The sequence below is a fragment of the Macaca nemestrina genome, chromosome 5, assembly GCF_043159975.1.
Source record: "Macaca nemestrina isolate mMacNem1 chromosome 5, mMacNem.hap1, whole genome shotgun sequence".
NCBI classification, from domain to species: domain Eukaryota; kingdom Metazoa; phylum Chordata; class Mammalia; order Primates; family Cercopithecidae; genus Macaca; species Macaca nemestrina.
The window spans coordinates 89225169-89243329 of record NC_092129.1 but is presented as its reverse complement, the minus strand read 5'-3'; the positions used below and the strand labels follow the sequence as shown (position 1 = coordinate 89243329).

Genomic DNA, 18161 nt, shown 5'->3' with positions numbered 1-18161 from the left:
CTTAATTATGCATTCATTAAAAGCTTTTATACCCAACAGAATAAAGTAAATATTTTTTGATCTCCATAGTGTGCTCCCAGACTGTAGATTTGCACAGCAGGGTCTTGATAATCTGAATAAATTGTATTTCCCCAAGGAGTTTATCTTTCAAATAAGGTCATAAAGAAATGCAGCTCCCCCATTCGTAGATTTCTCTATGTGCCTTTTCTGCTATGAGTAATATAGAGCTGGGGAACCAGAGTATATTATAGTAATACATACTTGCTTATGGTCCAGTATAATGTCTCTATCTATTCTCCCTACTTATCTCTGGTGAAGTATTTTTTAAGTACAAAAGAAGTGAATGATTTTATGTGGCAGCCATGGTTTTTGCTGACACTCAGAAAAACAATGTCCATATTAGACATTCAGTGTGTTCTTCCCTTTACCCACTCAGTGAGTATGGACTATGCAAAACTATAGTTTGAGTACTGTAAACAGCATTTGTAAAAGGGAATAATGATAACTACTGTATGTTGAGCATCTACTATGTAGAAGGTACTTTACCTGCACTTTTGAGAATCCTTATCACAGATCTGGAATGCAGTGTCACTTTTCCCAATTTTTAGATGAGAAAATTAGACTTGAAAAGATTAACCACTGACTGAAGCCATCCAGGTGGGTCAGCTCCAAATCATGTGTTTTTCCTACAACTCTAAACTAAAGACGCCACCAGGGCCTTGTTCCCACAGCTTATCACCCAATGGAGGAGACAGGGAAACTGTGAAATTAGGAACCTAAGTAAATATGCACAATTAGGTGTACTTGTAATATTTCTAAATCATGAAGAGTAAGATGGCAACACACTTCATGGTGCATACATATGCTAAAAGTAGCACACAGTTCTGAAAAGTTCAGGCAATAGCTTTTTCCCATATTTTTAGGTTGCCATATTTATCTCCAGTGCAGCTAACATTTCTAGGCACGTACCTTTATTTATTTAAATATTAAATATATGCATTAATATTTAATAAATTATTTACATTGTAAAATTGTTAAATATTTTTAGAGGAGCAGAAAAATCTATGTGTTTACCATGAACTAAGAACTAAAAGCAATACAAGTTGCAATTTTAAAGATGTAGTATTTTTTCTTGCCTACCCACTGTATATCAATCAAAACTTGCTAGGTAGCCACTTTCTGAAGACAGAGAGGAAGATCTAAAGAACTAAAGATACTATCCGCACCTTTATGCACGGCTGGGGAGAGAAGAGTCAAACAAATGATACAAGTAGCAAGTGTAATTAAAAGTCAGAGGAGGGAAAGTCCTCCAAGTTGGAGTGGCCTGCCTTTCCCTGGAGATGGAATCTGATCTGGATTGTCCCATAGAGGGGAAGGGCATTGATATTACAGAACTTCCCCTTTCTCACAAGCTTTTTAAAGTCTACTGAAGCAAACGATGTCTTCAGATCCCTCACAAATAATAATCATTTGTGACAAAAGAGTCTCAAAGTTCTGCTTATGGTCTAAAGGAAAACTAATGAGAATTCTTTTGATTATATCTGGGTTTTTTTTGGCAGTTTGCACATTTATCTTTTTCTGATCATCACTAAAAACCAAGAGAAGTAGGCTTCTTTTTCAACATTCTGGGGAAAGGCAGAAAAATCTAACATATAGAAAACAAGGAGACCCAAGCAAGATTCATTGTGGAAGTCAGGCCTCATGTATCTGGTACCACAAGTGGGCATTCCATTATATTGCCCAGTTGTATGAAAAACCCGACACCTAGTTAGCATCACAAGGGAATTTCTGAAGCTCAGATCAAGTACTTAACACTTTTCTCAGTTAATTGTGGGAGAGCTGTTTATTTTGCCCAACTGTTAAGTTATATCTATAACCAAGCTATTATTTCCTCTTTCCATGTAAAGTCATAGATGTGCCTCACAACTGTTTGCTTTTTTTCATTCTTGATCCAACAAATACTTCTCTGTTGCAATCTGTGAGAAAGACATTATGATTGGCATTGTGCAGAATACAAAAAGCATGTGATGCAAAACCTACTTTTTACTAGTTTACTAGGTACCTTTTTAATAGTTTGAAGATAAGCTACATGCATGAATAGCTTAGTGGCAAGCTTATTGTGTATGTGATAGGAGACTTGAAGTGGGAGACATTAGAATTCATTCAGTGATAAAGAGCCTTAAACATACCATATCCTACTTGCTACTTTGTCCTTAAAAGCAGCTGATAAAATTTTTAAATTTCACTTTGAGTTAACATTGTTAAAAATCAAACCATAGTGATTTTTATGTAGAGTGGTTTCTCAGGCTATTTGGAATAGATTTGGGAGTGGTTTTAAAAAGATAATTTCTTGACTTACATAGCCAAGGATGGCCTTTCATTTAGAGGAATTTTCAAATTGTGATATAAAATCAACATTGTATATAAGAACTTCATGTATGCTACTACATCATGGGCATAGAAACCACTATGTCTCCTGCCTATCTTTATCTGTAGTAAAGTATCGACATGGGATAATTTAGGTGACATTTCGAAGGAGACTCGTCTGAGTGAAGTGCATCAATAATTGGAAATGAAAGATTATAATTACATTGATGAAACAAAGCATTGTTAAAATAGCCGCATCTGTTGAGTGTTATTACCCAGAAAAATCTGTAACCCTGTTCCATTTGGACATCTTAGAGGGGGAAAACTTGGGAAATCAAAATGACATTACTCTTGTTTTAACCTTGAGAGGAGTTTATTATTATCTTTAACCCAAGTTGTAGTTTTCTATACTGACAGTACTTGATGCTTATTTTTCTTTCACAAGTCAGTGGCATTCTCAGAACTAGATGAGACAACAAGAGAAATAGGTGTTTTTAAGGCTTTGTTTTGAAGGGTGCCTCATCTAGTTCTAAGAATGTCAGAACACCTATTTTTAAGATGACTGCATCCACTATAGATTATCTCCATTATCTCCCCCACAAACAGATATCATATAATTATGTATAATGTGTATAATTTCTGTGCCAGAGGCATGATTAAACTGCAGTGTGGATGGGCAAGGGGTTATTGACAAGCCAGGGAGCCACGGCGGTAGCCAAAACTAAGACTACGTTTCAGAAATTCAGATGATTGAGTCTCAGCTTGTATCATCATTGGCACACAAGACACAGCTCTTGACCATGACATCCCTAAGCTAGGCTGTGGGTTGTGTGTGGTAAATACGCCGACTCTAGGTATAAGGCTAATGGTTTTCTCTCATTCAAGAAGGTATAGGAGAATACAAGTGAGTCTGGGTGGCATTATTTCAGAGATAGGCTTAAATCTACTCTAAATTATAAACAAAGTACTTCTTGTATGAACTTTGGTCATTTATTAGTAGTACCTTCCTAATTGAGATATTGAGAGACACCACAAAGGTGATGGCCACTCTGCTGTAAATGAGACCCGCCAGGGGACATCAGTGAGGCCAAGACTAGTTGTTCTCTTGCTGCCTTCACTGGTTTGGGAAGGGTGGGCTGCAAGGCCACAGGGTCAACACTGTCCTCAGACTGCCCTCCTTCCTCCCACTCATGTCCTAACTGCGTGATAATTGCCTTGCAAATGTAATTACACTTGAATATAAACCAAAATAAAACAATATTTGCCTTTCCCATATTTTTACCCCTACCATATTTGGTAGTTAATCTCGGGAATAACCATTGAAGGAACCACTTAGGGGAAAAGGCCACACAGAAAGACAGAGTTTGGGGAATATATAAAGTTTAAAAATTATTGAACTTGAAAAACTAGTGTTTATTCCATAGCTAGTGTGATATTGGGGACACATTTTATGGCTCTTCTTCTGTTATTTAACTTGTCATTCACACTATGAGAAACAAATAGAAGGAAAAAGAGAAGCCAAATAGCCCTAAACCAAAGGAAAATAAATACTATTTAAAAATATTCCCCAAAGAACAACAATGTATGCACCATGATTCTGAATAGAAACTAAATTTCAAGTGAGAAGCAGTGTGACAGAAATGAAACCTTTTTAGAGAAAAAAAGAGAAAGATTTTCTTTTACTCAAGAGAGTTTCTTGTTGCTGAGCTGTAATTTCCATTCAAAACCACTGCCGCTACCTGGGTACTCACATTTTTAAGTCACAGAATGTAGGAGAACTGAAACAATCTCATAATTAGGAAAAAGTATCATTTGAAAAGATATTAAAATCTTTTGATCTAAGTAGCCAATTGATAGAGGAAATAATTCTCTGTTGGACTGAAAAAGAAATTTGGGGTGGATTGATTTTTTTGTCACAGAAGAATGATTATATTGTACTTGTTCAGTAACACTTTCAACTCTAGTCATTATTACCAATTTTCCCACACAGAAAACAGAATGATCACTGGCTTTACCTTTATATGTATGTGTCAGAAGGCCAGAAAGAGAAAGGGACAATCAGGGAGGCCTGTGAGGTATGAAAAATGGCCTGATTTGGACAAGGTTCAGAATTGGATAGACATATTGGAAAGACATGGGCTATTCTGTTTTTGCCTAATTATAAGCAAACAGAAAAAGCTCATGGGCATTCTTTCATTAAACATACATGTATTAAGCATCTGCTCCCTACTGGATACCAGGGACACACAAGGTGTGAAACAGAATCTTTGCTTCCAAGAAGCTTAAATTTGGTAGAGAGAGATAGATCTGCAGTCGAAGGGTGCTTGCAGTGACAAGTGATGTGCTAGATATGTTTGCACGGGGCAGAGTAGAAGCACACAGGAGGAGGTGGTCAATTTGACCTGATCCAGGGAAGTTGAAAAGATGATCTGGTTTCTTCATTCAGCAAGTGCAGCTTGAATGTACCTGGCGTTGTTCTAGGCTCTGAGGATACGGTGGTGAACAAACCAACAGCTCCTTCCTCCCACAGAGCTTACTGGGGGATCAGGGGAGGAGACAAACACATTATAAACAAATAGGCAAATAAATGCTGGAGATAATTATAGGTGGTGACAAACTCTAAAACAAATAAGATGGAGAAATGTGACTGAGGGTGACATGGAGAGGAAGGGAGATGTGCTACATAGGGTATTCAGATGAAACAAGGGAAACACAAATCCTCCCCCATAGGAATTTTGCTTATGCTGCTTCTTTGGCTTGGAGCATCTCCCTGAAATCCCACCATCATCCTGCTTTAAAATGTAGGTTTTGTTATTATTGAGTTATGGTGAGGCCAACAGATCAGGAGACAACTCCCATTGAAAACATGGTTTGTTTCTGCTCCAATAAGAGGGCACAGACCACACCTCCAGGACCACATAGGGAAGCCCCAGGGTTGGTGAGGAGGTAGAAGGAGTGAGGGGGGAAAAGTGGATCAGAGCCTTTATAGTGGTATCTGCAGGAAGGAAGTGGGCAAGGCAGGGTTAGCAGGCTTATGATTGGCTAGTTTGAAAGTTTCCGTGGGTTCTAGAGAGTAGGGGCTGGCTTTGGTTGTCTGGTACTTGGCCCTGGGATGATGGGGACAGAGGACTATTGCCTTCTGGAGTGTAGAAGCCACATAGAGGAGGTGGTTTAGAGTAATGGTTCTGGATTGGTTACTTTGCATATGAAAGCCGTTTGCTCTCTCAAAGAATTGGCTAGCCCTGGGAGGGGCAGTCTCTTCCCAGTCAGTGAGACCCCAGGTGCCAGAACACAGAGAATACAGAAATAAAATGTTGTTAATATACATCCCCCTCCTACCCTTTGCCAAGTGAACAAAGGGTGCTTTTCCTTCAACTCTCAGCACCAAACGGCTTCTCAGGGAAGCCTTTACTAACTTTCTACACCAAGTCAACTCCAAGTTAGCCCTTTACTAATTCCAAGTCAAATCCCTGTTACGGACACTCAGAGTCTATATTCTACTCTTTGTAGCTTTAACCTCAATTATAGTTTTCCATGTAATTGTAAGGTTTTTAGATTTATGGCCTTCTCTTTCAGTAGACTATATATCCCATAAGACCTGGGGATTGCCTTTGTTTGCTCATCTGTGTTGCCAATTCCTGCTGTCGTCCTGGCACATAGTGTGAATGTGTAGGTTGTTGTCATGGCTAGAGCCAAGCCAGGGTGGACAGGGTTGCTGCACTGTAGGATGTGAAGATCGCAAAGTCCAGGTCATGGAAGGCTATACAGTGTTACTGAGTTTGGACTTTTTCCCAAAAGCAAATCGGAACTTATTAGTGGGTTTTAAAGAGGTAATAAATATGGCCAGATTCTTGTGAAAAGACAGGATGGAGAGTTTGCTACTGGAAGCAAGAACGGTAATTTAGGACACCGTTGCAAGAAGTCCAGACAGGGGATGATAAGGGACAGAACAAGAAATACTAAAGAGGAAAAAGAGACAGGACTGGCGATTGACTAGATAAAAGGGAGGAATATGGGCCAGCTTTTGGGTTCTTGATGTGGGTGTCTAGATGTGACTGTTATCTAAGAGAGGAGATACAGGAGAAGATGCAGGCTATTATAAAATAAGCTCAGTTTAGGCCGAGCACAGTGGCTCACACCTGTAATCACAGCACTTTGGGAGGCTGAGGTGGGCAAATCATGAGGTCAAGAGATGGACACCATCCTGGCTAACACAGTGAAACCGTGTCTCTACTAAAAATACAAAAAATTAGCCGGGCGTAGTGGCAGGCACCTGTGGTCCCAGCTACTCGGGAGGCTGAGGCAGGAGAATGGCGAGCACCTGGGAGGCGGAGCTTGCAGTGAGCCGAGATCGCACCACTGCACTCCAGCCTGGGTGACTGAGTGAGATTCCGTCTCAAAAAAAAAAAAAAAAAAAAAAAACCCAAAACTCAGTTTGGACATGATGAGTTTATGACTGTGGGATACCCAAGAGACAGCATCTTCTTATAAGCAGTTGGGAAAATGAATTCAGAGCTTAGGAGAAAGATGTGGGTTAGTTGTATAGATGTGGCAGGCATTAACTTGCAATTAGTTTTTATCTTAATTCTGTGGTTTTTATTTTGGCCACCCCCTCTTTCCCTGAGTTAATGGTGTGCCTTATTCAAGACTTGAATATCTAAAGAAAACACATGCTTCATTTTGACCTCCTTGCATCGGTGGTTAATCATGGTTTATGGATCCCAAACAACAATCCTCAAATATACTTTATTGTTCTTGCTCTCCCCGGCAACCTACTGTGTACTTTCCACGTGCCAAACTTTTATGGTAAGTGCTTTTCATACATTATCTTTATGCCAACCCAATGAGCTCGTTGAGCTCTTAAATTTGTACTTGGGGGAGGCCGGGTGCCGTGGCTTACACCTGTAATCCCAACACTTTGGGAGGCCGAGGCAGACGGATCATGAGGTCAGGAGTTCAAGACCAGCCTAATCAATATGGTGAAACCCCGTCTCTACTAAAAATCCAAAAATTAGCTGGGTGTGGTGGTGTGCGCCTGTGGTCCCAGCTGCTCGGGAGGCTGAGGCAGGATAATCACTTGAACTTGGAGGCAGAGGTTGTGGTGAGCTGAGATCGTACCACTGTACTCCAGCCTGGGCGACAGAGCAAGATTCCGTCTCAAAAAAAAAAAAAAAAAAATTGTACTTGGGGAATAACACAGATTCAGTGACTGACCCAAGACCCCAGCCAATGGTGTGTCAAGCTGGATTTGAGCTGAGTCTGCCTGCCTCTACCGCCCTTGCTCTTCTCTGCCTGCCTTGGTTGCCTCCAAGTGCCTGTGGTGGCTGATGGTTTGTTTGGTCCTGAATGCAACTCTTCTCTTTTTTCAACATATAAAAGACTTATTTTTTAAAAGTCTAGAAGTATATATACAAAAACATTAATAGTGATTATCTCTGCATGGTGAAATTATGACCGATTTTTGTTTTCCATACTTTGTATTTCCTGAATTTTATGAAATGAGCATTTATAACTTTTTATAACTAGAAACGGCACTCTTTCTATAACAGCAGTATTTTTTGTTTCCCATCCACAGTACTATTGTTGGGCATTTAATGAAGTGTATTGCTTCCCACCTTCCCCCATTACATTAATGGAAAGTTTAAAAGCAGCATTATTGGTGCTTATTTTGCTTACACATGGTTTAACCAAAAGGACGAGAAGCAATGGTTTTGCTTAAGGCTTACAGAGCCCATCTGCCCCAAAAGGAGGAGTGCGTGCTATGTTAGCATTGCCTTGGGGTGAGTTTTCTTTTTCCTTCAGCTCCCCGCTTTATACAGTTATCTACTGAGGTGCGAACTGTGCACCTCAGTATAGAGTTCTTAATACTCTTAGATAACTAGAAAGGGAGGAAAGTATATTGAAAATTACTTGGATTTATAGAGTGAAATGGTTATCTGATAGCATTCTGCATTCCTCAAGTTATTGGAAAAATATTGCTCATAATTATATTAATACTTGTAAGTTAAAAGTGAGGGGAAAGTAGGAAACAGCCCACTCTCATTCTACTTGACTTATGTAAATTTTCTTTCAACAAGTGTCCTGTATCTCTGATTTTTGCGGGGGTACAGTGACAAAGGTACAGTGGAAGCTGTGACTCTCTGGAGGCATAATTGTAGAGCCCTGGCTATGAGCTTGAGACTGCAGGTAAAATCCTCCCAAATTTGAAGCATTTCTGCAGAAACTCTTCAAAAAGGTGGGAAAAATGGAATGTTTGAGGCTGAGAAAAAAAACAAAGAACAATTACAAATCATCCATCTTAGGTGGATTCAATACAGAATTATTCAAACAGGAGTCTTTTCTGTGAGATTTCCTCATTTCCGGAGACCTTGTATATAAAACTCTGGGTTTTAGTTAAGACAGGATGGGTTGTTTTGACTTAAAGACCTACTTAGTTTGAAGTTTTAGAAAAAGAGCAGAGTCAGTCTGTCTTCATACAGTCTATGTCATCTAATCATGAATCTCCGTTTACCTGCCCTTACATTATCTTTAGTAGAGAAAAAACTGTAAAATATGGTAAGGGTAGAAAAATCAATTGCCCTCATTAGTAAAATGTCTCTAGAATGTTGCAAAATAACATTTCAGCCCTTGAAACCAGAGACCCCTTTCACTCCTTTTATTAAGATGTCTTTAAATATACGGGTTTTGAGAGGAGTAAAATGAGGAAAAATTATGAATTCTAGAATAGCCGTTCTCTACGCAGAGCCTTATAATTGTGATTTCTGTTTTTGTTTTGTTTTGTTTTTTTGTTTTTTTTTTTTTAACACTAGCCCTCCCATTTCTCCCACCTCTGTGATGAGAACCTTGGTGAGTCCATCTGAATTTCTTGCCTGCTCTTTCTTGGATTGATTTCTAAGAGATCTTTTTTCATTTTTATTTTTTTGGCACCCAGGAATTAAATAGCTTTAATTACTTGGATCTGTACAGACTTGCTGACCTCTTTAACCTCACTTTGTTGGAGAAGGCAGTGATCGATTTCTTAGTGAAACATCTCTCTGAACTCCTGAAGAGCCGCCCGGAAGATGTTCTAACGCTTCCCTATTGCCTGCTTCAGGAGGTGCTGAAGAGTGACCGCCTGACCTCCCTGAGCGAAGAGCAGATCTGGCAGGTAAGGGCGCTGTGCACGGTCCTCTTCTGGCACTGAAAAGGCATGCCATGATTTTAAGTTAAAGGATTGAGGAACAATTACCACTATTTTAGCAGCTTTGGTCCTCATGGAGTTGTTTTAGAAGTCATGCTTCCTTGATGGACAAGTGATTGGAGAACACTGGCCCTTGAGGCTCAGAGCCCTCAGCGGACTCTACAGCTTAACTCAGGGAATTGCAGGGGCGATCCATGAGACCCTCAGTGTGGCTTCCCAGAACCTAACATGGTCACATCTGAGTCAAGGGATTTTTTTTTTCCTGATAAAAATTGTTTCTTAAACAAAATATGACAAAAAAAATGGATTGTAAAGTGATATATATGCATATTTAAGACCAGTAGAATCAGAGTAAATTTGGGCCTTTGCTGTAAACAATTCAGAAACATTTCTTTGTTGCAATAGAGAGCAGCTTGGATCTTGAATGAAATGAAGCTCTTCTTGCATAGCAGTGGAAAAATCTCCATCCTTAGCTCATTCTGCATTCATTGCTATTTTCCTAAGCCCTGCCTTTTCGCCTGACATAGCATTCTTTTCACATTGTGTCATTCCTTTGTCTAGAGGACAGGAGGATGTTTTGTGGTTTGAAGTTGATTATTCAATTTAAATCCTCTTCTGCTCATCCCCAGTGACTATTCCTTGAACAATCCACATGGCGTCTTTGGGGAATATTCAGAGAGCCCATCTTCCTCCTCCCTATCACAGCCTGTCTATCTCACTCTCTGAAGCACTGGCTAGCCATTTTGTTACTTCTAAGGTGCCATGCCTCCAAGATTTCACGATCATTTGAAAAATAATTATATACAGACTACTAGGGAAAATTTAAAGTCTTCTATTAGCTGATTAAACAGTGAATCCCTGGTATCTTATCAAGTGATATTTAGAGAGTATTTTAATTCTGGCCAAAATAGTCATATAGGTAGCTATTAATTATTCAGTAGCTAACTCTACTCACTGATTTTTTTCCTGATACCTTTCTGCCTTATTTCATTATTCGTGTTATTTTAATCGGTAACTTCCCTCTTCATTATTGCTTCCACCAGAGGGAATTAAAGAGCTGCAGTGTCCTGAAGGCTTCTGGGTCCCAGGCTCTTTGCAAACTTATTGACAGCAGGCCTGAAAGAATGGCTATTATCACTGCATGTACCAGATGAACAAAATGAGCCTTCTGTGCCTTACTCAGAGTCACAGAGCAGAGCCAGCCTTCAAATTTAAGTCTGCTAACACCAGACCCCATGTCTTCACTATTGCACACTGTCTTGATAAAGAAAATATAAGGACCAAAAAGACACTAAAGAATAAATTTTCGTGACTCCTTGGGTATTTTTGGTAATGTTTGTTCAGGCAGAGGTTGAATAGGTTGGCGAGGATCTGTTTTTGGTAGAAATTTCAATTATCTGTGGCTCTCTCTTACAAACACAAATCAGCAGAATTTACTTTGGTCAGTTCAAAGTGGGAAGTAGCCAAATTTTCTTCACTTCCCAAGAGAAAAAGAAATATTTGGAATGAATCCTGCATTTAATTTTTTCTAACTGAATTGACGTCTGACGCTAACCATCCTTGTGGCTTCTATCTCTTTTTGTGGTGCAGTTAAATGCACTGCCAGAGATCGACGTGGTAATGTGCAGATGGCTGAGTGTCAAGAAAATTCCATACTGTCCACTTCAGAGTTATCATAATTGCCTCTCTAAAGGTTACTAATATTATAATGTAGAATTTTAAAAGCTGGTTTCTGCTGCAGACAATAATTTTTTTAATACCTGGTCCTCAAGAAAGAATTAAAAGACTCACATAAATATTATCAATTTAGGCATTAAGCAGGCAATAAGAAACTGTTTTTGCTTTATCTTAGTAAATAAGTATTTCCCTCATATTCAACCCCATAGAGAAAAATCAAATCAGACCAGCTATTTTGCCTCAAGTGTAGTTAAGTTCATCATTTTTGCTGAGGTTATACTAGTAATGCAATATACCATGGAAGAATCTAATATTCAGCCCAGGGTAGAGATTGGGTATGCCAGAGGATTAGTGTCAGGGTGCTTTATAGAAGTGAAACTTGATGGACAGGCTGGAGACAGATCTACAGAATCTCATTAAATTGCTGAATTGTTCATTACGGAACGTTCTCACTGTAATAAAGTGCTCATTGACTTTAACAAATCCCCATCCCGTGTCTTAAAGAAGAAGAGTGAAGCAAAGGGTGTTGGGGAGGAGAAAGGAAATTGGCACAAGGTAGGACAGGTTATAGAAAACTGGATGGAGGGGGGCGTGCTATTTGATTAATATGTGCAACCAGTAACTTAGGTGAGAGCATGGTAAACACACACACACTTAGGCAGCTGGCTCTTCTACTATGTCCTGATAATGTAATCTGGGACCATTCCATTTTTGGTGAAAGATCTAATTTTCATTATTCACCAGACTTCATGCAGTCTGGCTCTGAAGACCTGTCATAAGAACCTTCAAATTATCCTCACTGAACCAACTCTTTTTCACTTTTTCCTGCTGTTCCTCACTCAGGCCCTTTCCTCAACAAAATGTGCTGTATGCAGACCACAGTAATCATTCTGTGGATCTGCGAATCTGTAAAATACCCCAAGATGATGCCTTGGAACTGTTCTTTTTTTTTCCGTCTGACCTTTTTAAGCTTTATTCTGAGTCTTTTCTCTCACAGAAATCTTCTTGGTCCCTTGTAGACAAATTTTTATCCCTTCCATTTCAAGTCTGAAATGACTTGATCTGTTGGTTAATTTCACTCTATATTTAGAGGTAACAGAGAGAGTTGTAGACATACATACCTTAGAATGGATAAGGACGTAGAAGTTCCCTGAAATATATATTTTTTAAAAATTTAGTTCAATTCAGCTCAACAATTTGGTTTTAAGTTTCAAGGCCAGCAATTTATCAGGTTCCAGATGAAAGACACCAAATTGGCTATTGGGTTCAAAGAAAGGAGACTAAAACCGAACAAATCAGCTGAAATGGAAATATGGGACATGAGGTCACTTGCATTTGTGACCTGGCAAATCTCTATCCATTTGATTTTGCTTTTGGATTTTAGCTCCCAATTAGAACTTCGTTTCAGTAGGGCCCTGTTAAATATCTTCTGTTAGATTTTGCATATATTTTCATACTGTTGAGCCAGCGTCTTGCCATAGGAGCTGGGGAGTGCAAGAAATGGGGAGACGTTGGTCAAAGGGCACAAAACTTTCAGTTAGAAAATAAACAAGTTCTAGGGATCTAATGTAGAGCATGGGTTCCAGGGATATGTTCATTAATTTGATTGTGGTAGTCATTTCCCAGTGTATATGCATATCAAATCATCATGTTGTACACCTTGAATCTATACAATCCTTCTCTGTCAATAAAATATTTTTAAATAAGCCAAAACATGGCAATTCTTCATTTAAAAAACTTAGAACAACACATAGAAATAATTCCATATCATTCTCATGATTGAATCTGTTTTCATTTTCATAGGAAGTGCTGAGTAATCTCTGTTTTCTTTTCAGGAACATGCATTTCCTGCATTTTCTGCCTTTAGGTTCTCTTTCACCAGAGTGAGAGGGAAATTACTGTTTTCCATGGCAGTACAATTTATAGAAAAAGCCTGAATATAACATCAGTTCTTATATACAGTAGCATAGGGAGAAAGTATGGCTGCCCACCCATCAGAATGTACTGAGCACCTTCTAAATACCCAAAATTATGCTAGAGTGGAAGGAAGGCAGAGGACAGGTCTGCCAACTCCGTTTTCCTCTCCCAGGCCTCCTCCCAAATGGAGAGAATCCTTCTGATTTTAAACCATAAGTACAGCTCTCTGAATTTTTATTTTATCTCCAAAGTAGCCGAAACAAGAAAGATATTTAAAAATGAAAGAAAACAGCTCTGGGCATGGTGGCAGGCACTGTAATCCCAGCTACTCCGGAGGCTGAGGTAGGAGAATCAGTTGAACCGAGAGGCAGAGGTTGCAGTGAGTGGAGATCGCGCCACTACACTCCAGCCGGGATGATAGAATGAGACTTCATCTCAAAAAAAAGAGCAGTACTTTTCTTACTTTATTAACCTTGGGGTTGAGGACACTTCCTACTTGTATTCTGGGTCTCACTTTGCCTAGACTTAAGTAGATACTAAGACCAAAAAATTCACTGGCTATGTGAGTGACGTCAAACAAGGTGAGACCTCAGCAGGGAGGGTTGCCTTTATTCTATTAGGTTGGTGCAAAAGCAATTGCACAAACCTAAATTATGTCCTATTTTAGTGTGGCAAAGAGGGACCATGTAACCTGATTTGGGGCTGGGGCAATCCTGTTCATATTTGTCCGTGATTATCCATCCCTAGAGGCAGAGGCTGTGCTGTAGTGTTTGCATTACCTACTGCCATGTTCTTTTGCACTCTATTAATAATAAACAAAAACAATAATGTAGAGTTTCCATATTAAAATGTATTGAATGGATAATAAGACATCCTACTATTCCTACATAAGGCTGGATTTATTCTAAGAAAATTGATATAGAAAATGAGTTTGGCCTGCGTTTTTCCTTATATTTTTGTTGGAAATTTGCTTCCCTAAGTCATACTGTTAATTACATATTCATTTTATATCTTGAGAGACATAAGCCACATATTGTTTAGTCAACAATCTCAAATGCAGTGGTTTGTTGACATGCTCCTCCTGGGCTTTTATGTCTACCACAGAATCAGCCACGTTACAGTTTGAATTAATCATTTTCTTCAAAAGAAGTCCCAGAAGTGAACCCAAACAAAAAGCTACTATCCCTTTATAGTTGGAAAGTAGAGGACACTAGTGATGTACTCAGCTTTCATCTTTTATCCTTCGATGATAAATTGACCCAAATGTACCTCTGGCCAGGAAGAAGCAAGGACTTTAAATAGTACTATATGTCAAACAATACTATTAAAATACTTCCAATTTGAATATCACATCACAGTTTTGAGAATGCATCTGCATTTATTATTGCTTTGTTCTCCTGTAGTACAAAAGGGGAAACTGAGGTAACATATCTAGGAATCAAACTCATGTCTTCTAATTCTTGAGCTATGTCTACTTTGGTCTATAGCTTCTAAATTTGTAATAGAAGCTCAGAAATACTCAGGCAATGGGCACAGAGGTGCATCCAATTAATCCTATGACTTTAACAGGAATTAAGAAGGCTTGATTAGCTGGGCACAGTGGCTCATGCCTGTAATCCTAGCACTTTGCGAGGTTGAAGCAGACTGATCACTTGAGCCCAGAAGTTTGAGACCAGCCTGCGCAACATAGTGAGATCCCTGTCTCTATGAAAATATTAGCTAGGCATGGTGGCATGCACCTGTAGTCCCAGCTACCCAAAGGGCAGGTTCACCTGAGTCCAAGAAGTTGAGGCTGCAGTGTGCCGTGATTGCACCACTGCTCTCCAGCCTGGGCAACAGAGTGAGACCCTGTCTGGAAAAAAAAAAAAAAAAGAAAACAAAAACAGAAAAAAGAGCATGATCATTCTAGTTCCTTTGGGTAGTGCCCATGGATTGAACAAATCATGGCCTCTGTGCCTGTCTCCATGTCTGTGTCATGTTGCTAATTCTAATTCTGTTAGATGACATATGCCTCATTCATTCTTTCATTCATTCCAAATAGTTATTGAGTGCCTGCTCTGCCCAGCCATGTCCTGTGGGATACTACTATTGCCTGCCATATGACGGGTTCTGGACAGTCAGTAATGGGAAGGACCAACAGGGTCCTGCTGTCGTGGGCCTGACGGTGTCTGATGTGGGGCTTTCTGCTTGCTGCTGTTTCCCACCTGCCCAATTCCTTCCTAGTGAGGACTGACCTGTACCAAATAGCATAATGATTTCTTTGCCAAGTTGGGGCACCATAACGTTGAAACGATATGGGTACAATGGAGATGACATGCTTTTGACTGGATGTTTCAATACCAACCAGTGTCCTTTCACCTTTTGTTCAAGGCTTTGCTTATTGTTAACTCTCGATTGTTGTATGCACCCTCTAAACAGCTTCACAAACATTTGTCAATCCATGTGATGCAGTCCAAGCCTCAAACACATCAGGCTGTGGGTAAATATTTAATCAAAAAATTCTACAAGCTGTGTTCATGTTTTAATATATGGACCTTGGTAACTAGAAATGGAATAAAATACCAAGAACTCTTATCCTCAAACAAATTATAATTTTTCATCATGTTCCTGCCCTTCTTCAATTCTCTTTCATACATGCATGTGTTGTTACTATTATTTTCCCAGATAGCTACTTTCTGGGTATTATTATTATCTGGGTTTCTTCACAATATCTCCTATTTTTTAAACTTACCATTTCTTAAACTCATGAAATTCGTACCTTTAGTCCCAACTTACAAATTTGTACCACTTCTTAATTTTCTTTCTGAAACTTCTTACAGTTTCTCCCAACTACGTATAGTTTTTTTCTACAAATGTGATGAGGGTATCTCCGTTTCCTTCTTCTTAGATGTTAGTGAAGAGAATAAACAGTGGCTCCTTTGCGTCCCAAATAATGTTATGCCCAGAGGATGTTTTATCCTTTGAGGGGCCCCCAGCTGGACATGGAGTAACGCTGCTATTTCAGGGATTGGTTCTCCTAGTTGCCAGAGCATATATTTAGTCTTTCCTCCTGATCTACATGCGGCTAACTCCTCTGTGAGGGTGCATCCTCCAGTAACTTGACTCGTGGCTTTGCTGCTGTTTGTCTGGGGTGTGTGCCTTTGCGAGACGCATGACATGTTCATTTCAGAGCGGCTTTGCTCCAGCTAATCCTCAGTGCTAGAGCTGTGCATTGCTGAGTAGCTGTGAGGGGCAGTGATTATCAGAAATTACAGGAGACCCAACTTGTGTTCATGTGCTGCTGTTCTCATGAGTTAATAGTTTTTTTTTCTTTCCTTTTTTTTTTTTTAAAGAATAAGCACAACAGAACAAGGTGATTTATGAGATATGACATATTTATGTTCTCTGCTTCTAATTTTCATTGTGATTCATGTTGTTTCCAGACTGATATTTTTGTTGTTGCTGCTGTGAGAAGGAAAGAGATGACTGGAGAATATTACTTATGCATTGGTGGCCTGCAGTAATATTGCTGCTACCTGGGTTATCAGGGATTTAAAAGTAAAACCCAACTGTAAGCCATATACAAGGTAGAAACCCTGAGGCTAGCATAGAAGTCCATCAATAATAATACCAACAATAATAATTCTTTACAAGCCTAGAGAGCTTTATATTTTAAAGCATTTCACACACATAATTTCTCGTGAGTCTCTCATCAGCCTTGTTAAGGTTGATAAGGCAAGTATGATCCAAATTTTAACTAGTGAGAAAACTAAAGCCTCTGGAAGTTCAATAGTTGACTCACTTCACAGTATAGATTTCAATGGAGCTCTCACTGTAATTTCTTGAAATATACCAACTCTTTAAGAAAACAGAACCTGAAAGTGCCTTATACATCTCATAAGTCAAAGGTTTTTATATATTACTCTATAATGAGTGAACCAGAAGTAGACATTTCCTAATAAATTACCAGTTTTCATTTTCACCTGTTGTGAGACTTTGTGGGAAGTTGCAAAAATGTCTCCAATAAAGTAGCACAGGAAAGTGTTGCTGAGGGTCTTTTTTGATCAGAGCCCAGAAACTCGGGCTCTGGATGGTTTGATAAGGAAGAATGCATAGAGATTTCTGGCAGAGGGAGGGAACCATCTTTTATTCCTTCAAAGGACACGATGGTGTAGTATAAAGCAGGAAATGAAAGACGATAAGGGAGGATCTCTTTAAAATCTGACCAAGAGACATAAATTAGAGTAAAAAAGAACCTGGAGTGCCATTATTTCTGCTGCAGTGACACAGACCATGTGGGAAAAAGTCTGTAGGCTGTTTTCCCTATTTGAGACCAGAGATTGGAAGGAACAAATGGAAATGACTGATCATTCCATCTTCATTTTATGCCCAATATATTGAAATTTTAGAAATGTATGCAACAGAAATTGACAGCGGGGTGATGGTTTAGATATGGGGCTTAAGAGAAAAGGTGAAAGATATAAATTTCTTGAAATTGATAAATGTTAGTCTCTTTCCAACACAAATGATCCTGTGAATCCGTTTTCTTCAGTGTTAGGCCACAGTCATGCTGATTGGCTGTGTCAGACCATAGAGATTTGCTGTTCCGGGAGTTCTAAAGGAGAGGATGTAAATTTACTTATAAAGTGACCCAGAGGCTCTAGAATTATTTACATTCTAAAGAGATGTAAGGAGAAGCCTCAACATTTATTGTTGAATACTGACTTCCTTAGAAGTGCTTCTCCCACCGTTGCGTCCAAAACTTCTGCTACAAGGAAAAATAACACCCTGACTCAACACACCTGGAGGAGACAAGTGGCCATTCTGAGATCATAATCAGGAGAAGAATTCATACATCATTCTTGGGCTTTTCTTACGCTCATAATACAGAGTTATGCATTCGCCATGGTGAGGATCCACCCCTTCGTCTGACCACCTCCTCCTTGTTACGTGCGGTGGCATGTTGATGAACTACAAACCTATTTTGATATTCTGGTAGAGAAAGCATAACCAGGAAGACAAATTCAGGGGAAAAAAAGTC

The 18161-nt window shown here is 39.3% G+C and overlaps 1 protein-coding gene across 16 annotated transcripts in view; it reads left to right on the top strand.

Annotated features, from left to right (window-relative positions):
* The window catches only part of LOC105498579 (kelch like family member 32), a 209120-nt gene that overhangs the window by 145783 nt on the left and 45176 nt on the right, over positions 1-18161 (top strand). For 12 of the 16 annotated variants that reach the window (XR_011623526.1, XR_003021909.2, XR_003021908.2 and 9 more), the window contains one exon: positions 9299-9514. The exons of 2 other annotated variants lie outside the window; for them this stretch is intronic. Coding sequence is in view for 7 of the 14 variants with exons in the window: in XM_011770719.3 (XP_011769021.1) it covers positions 9299-9514 (216 nt within the window). In the remaining 7 variants the exon portion in view is untranslated. Of the gene's footprint in view, positions 1-9298; positions 9515-18036 lie in introns of those variants that run through there. 2 more of the 16 variants (XM_011770726.3, XM_011770728.3) reach the window with 2 other exon arrangements.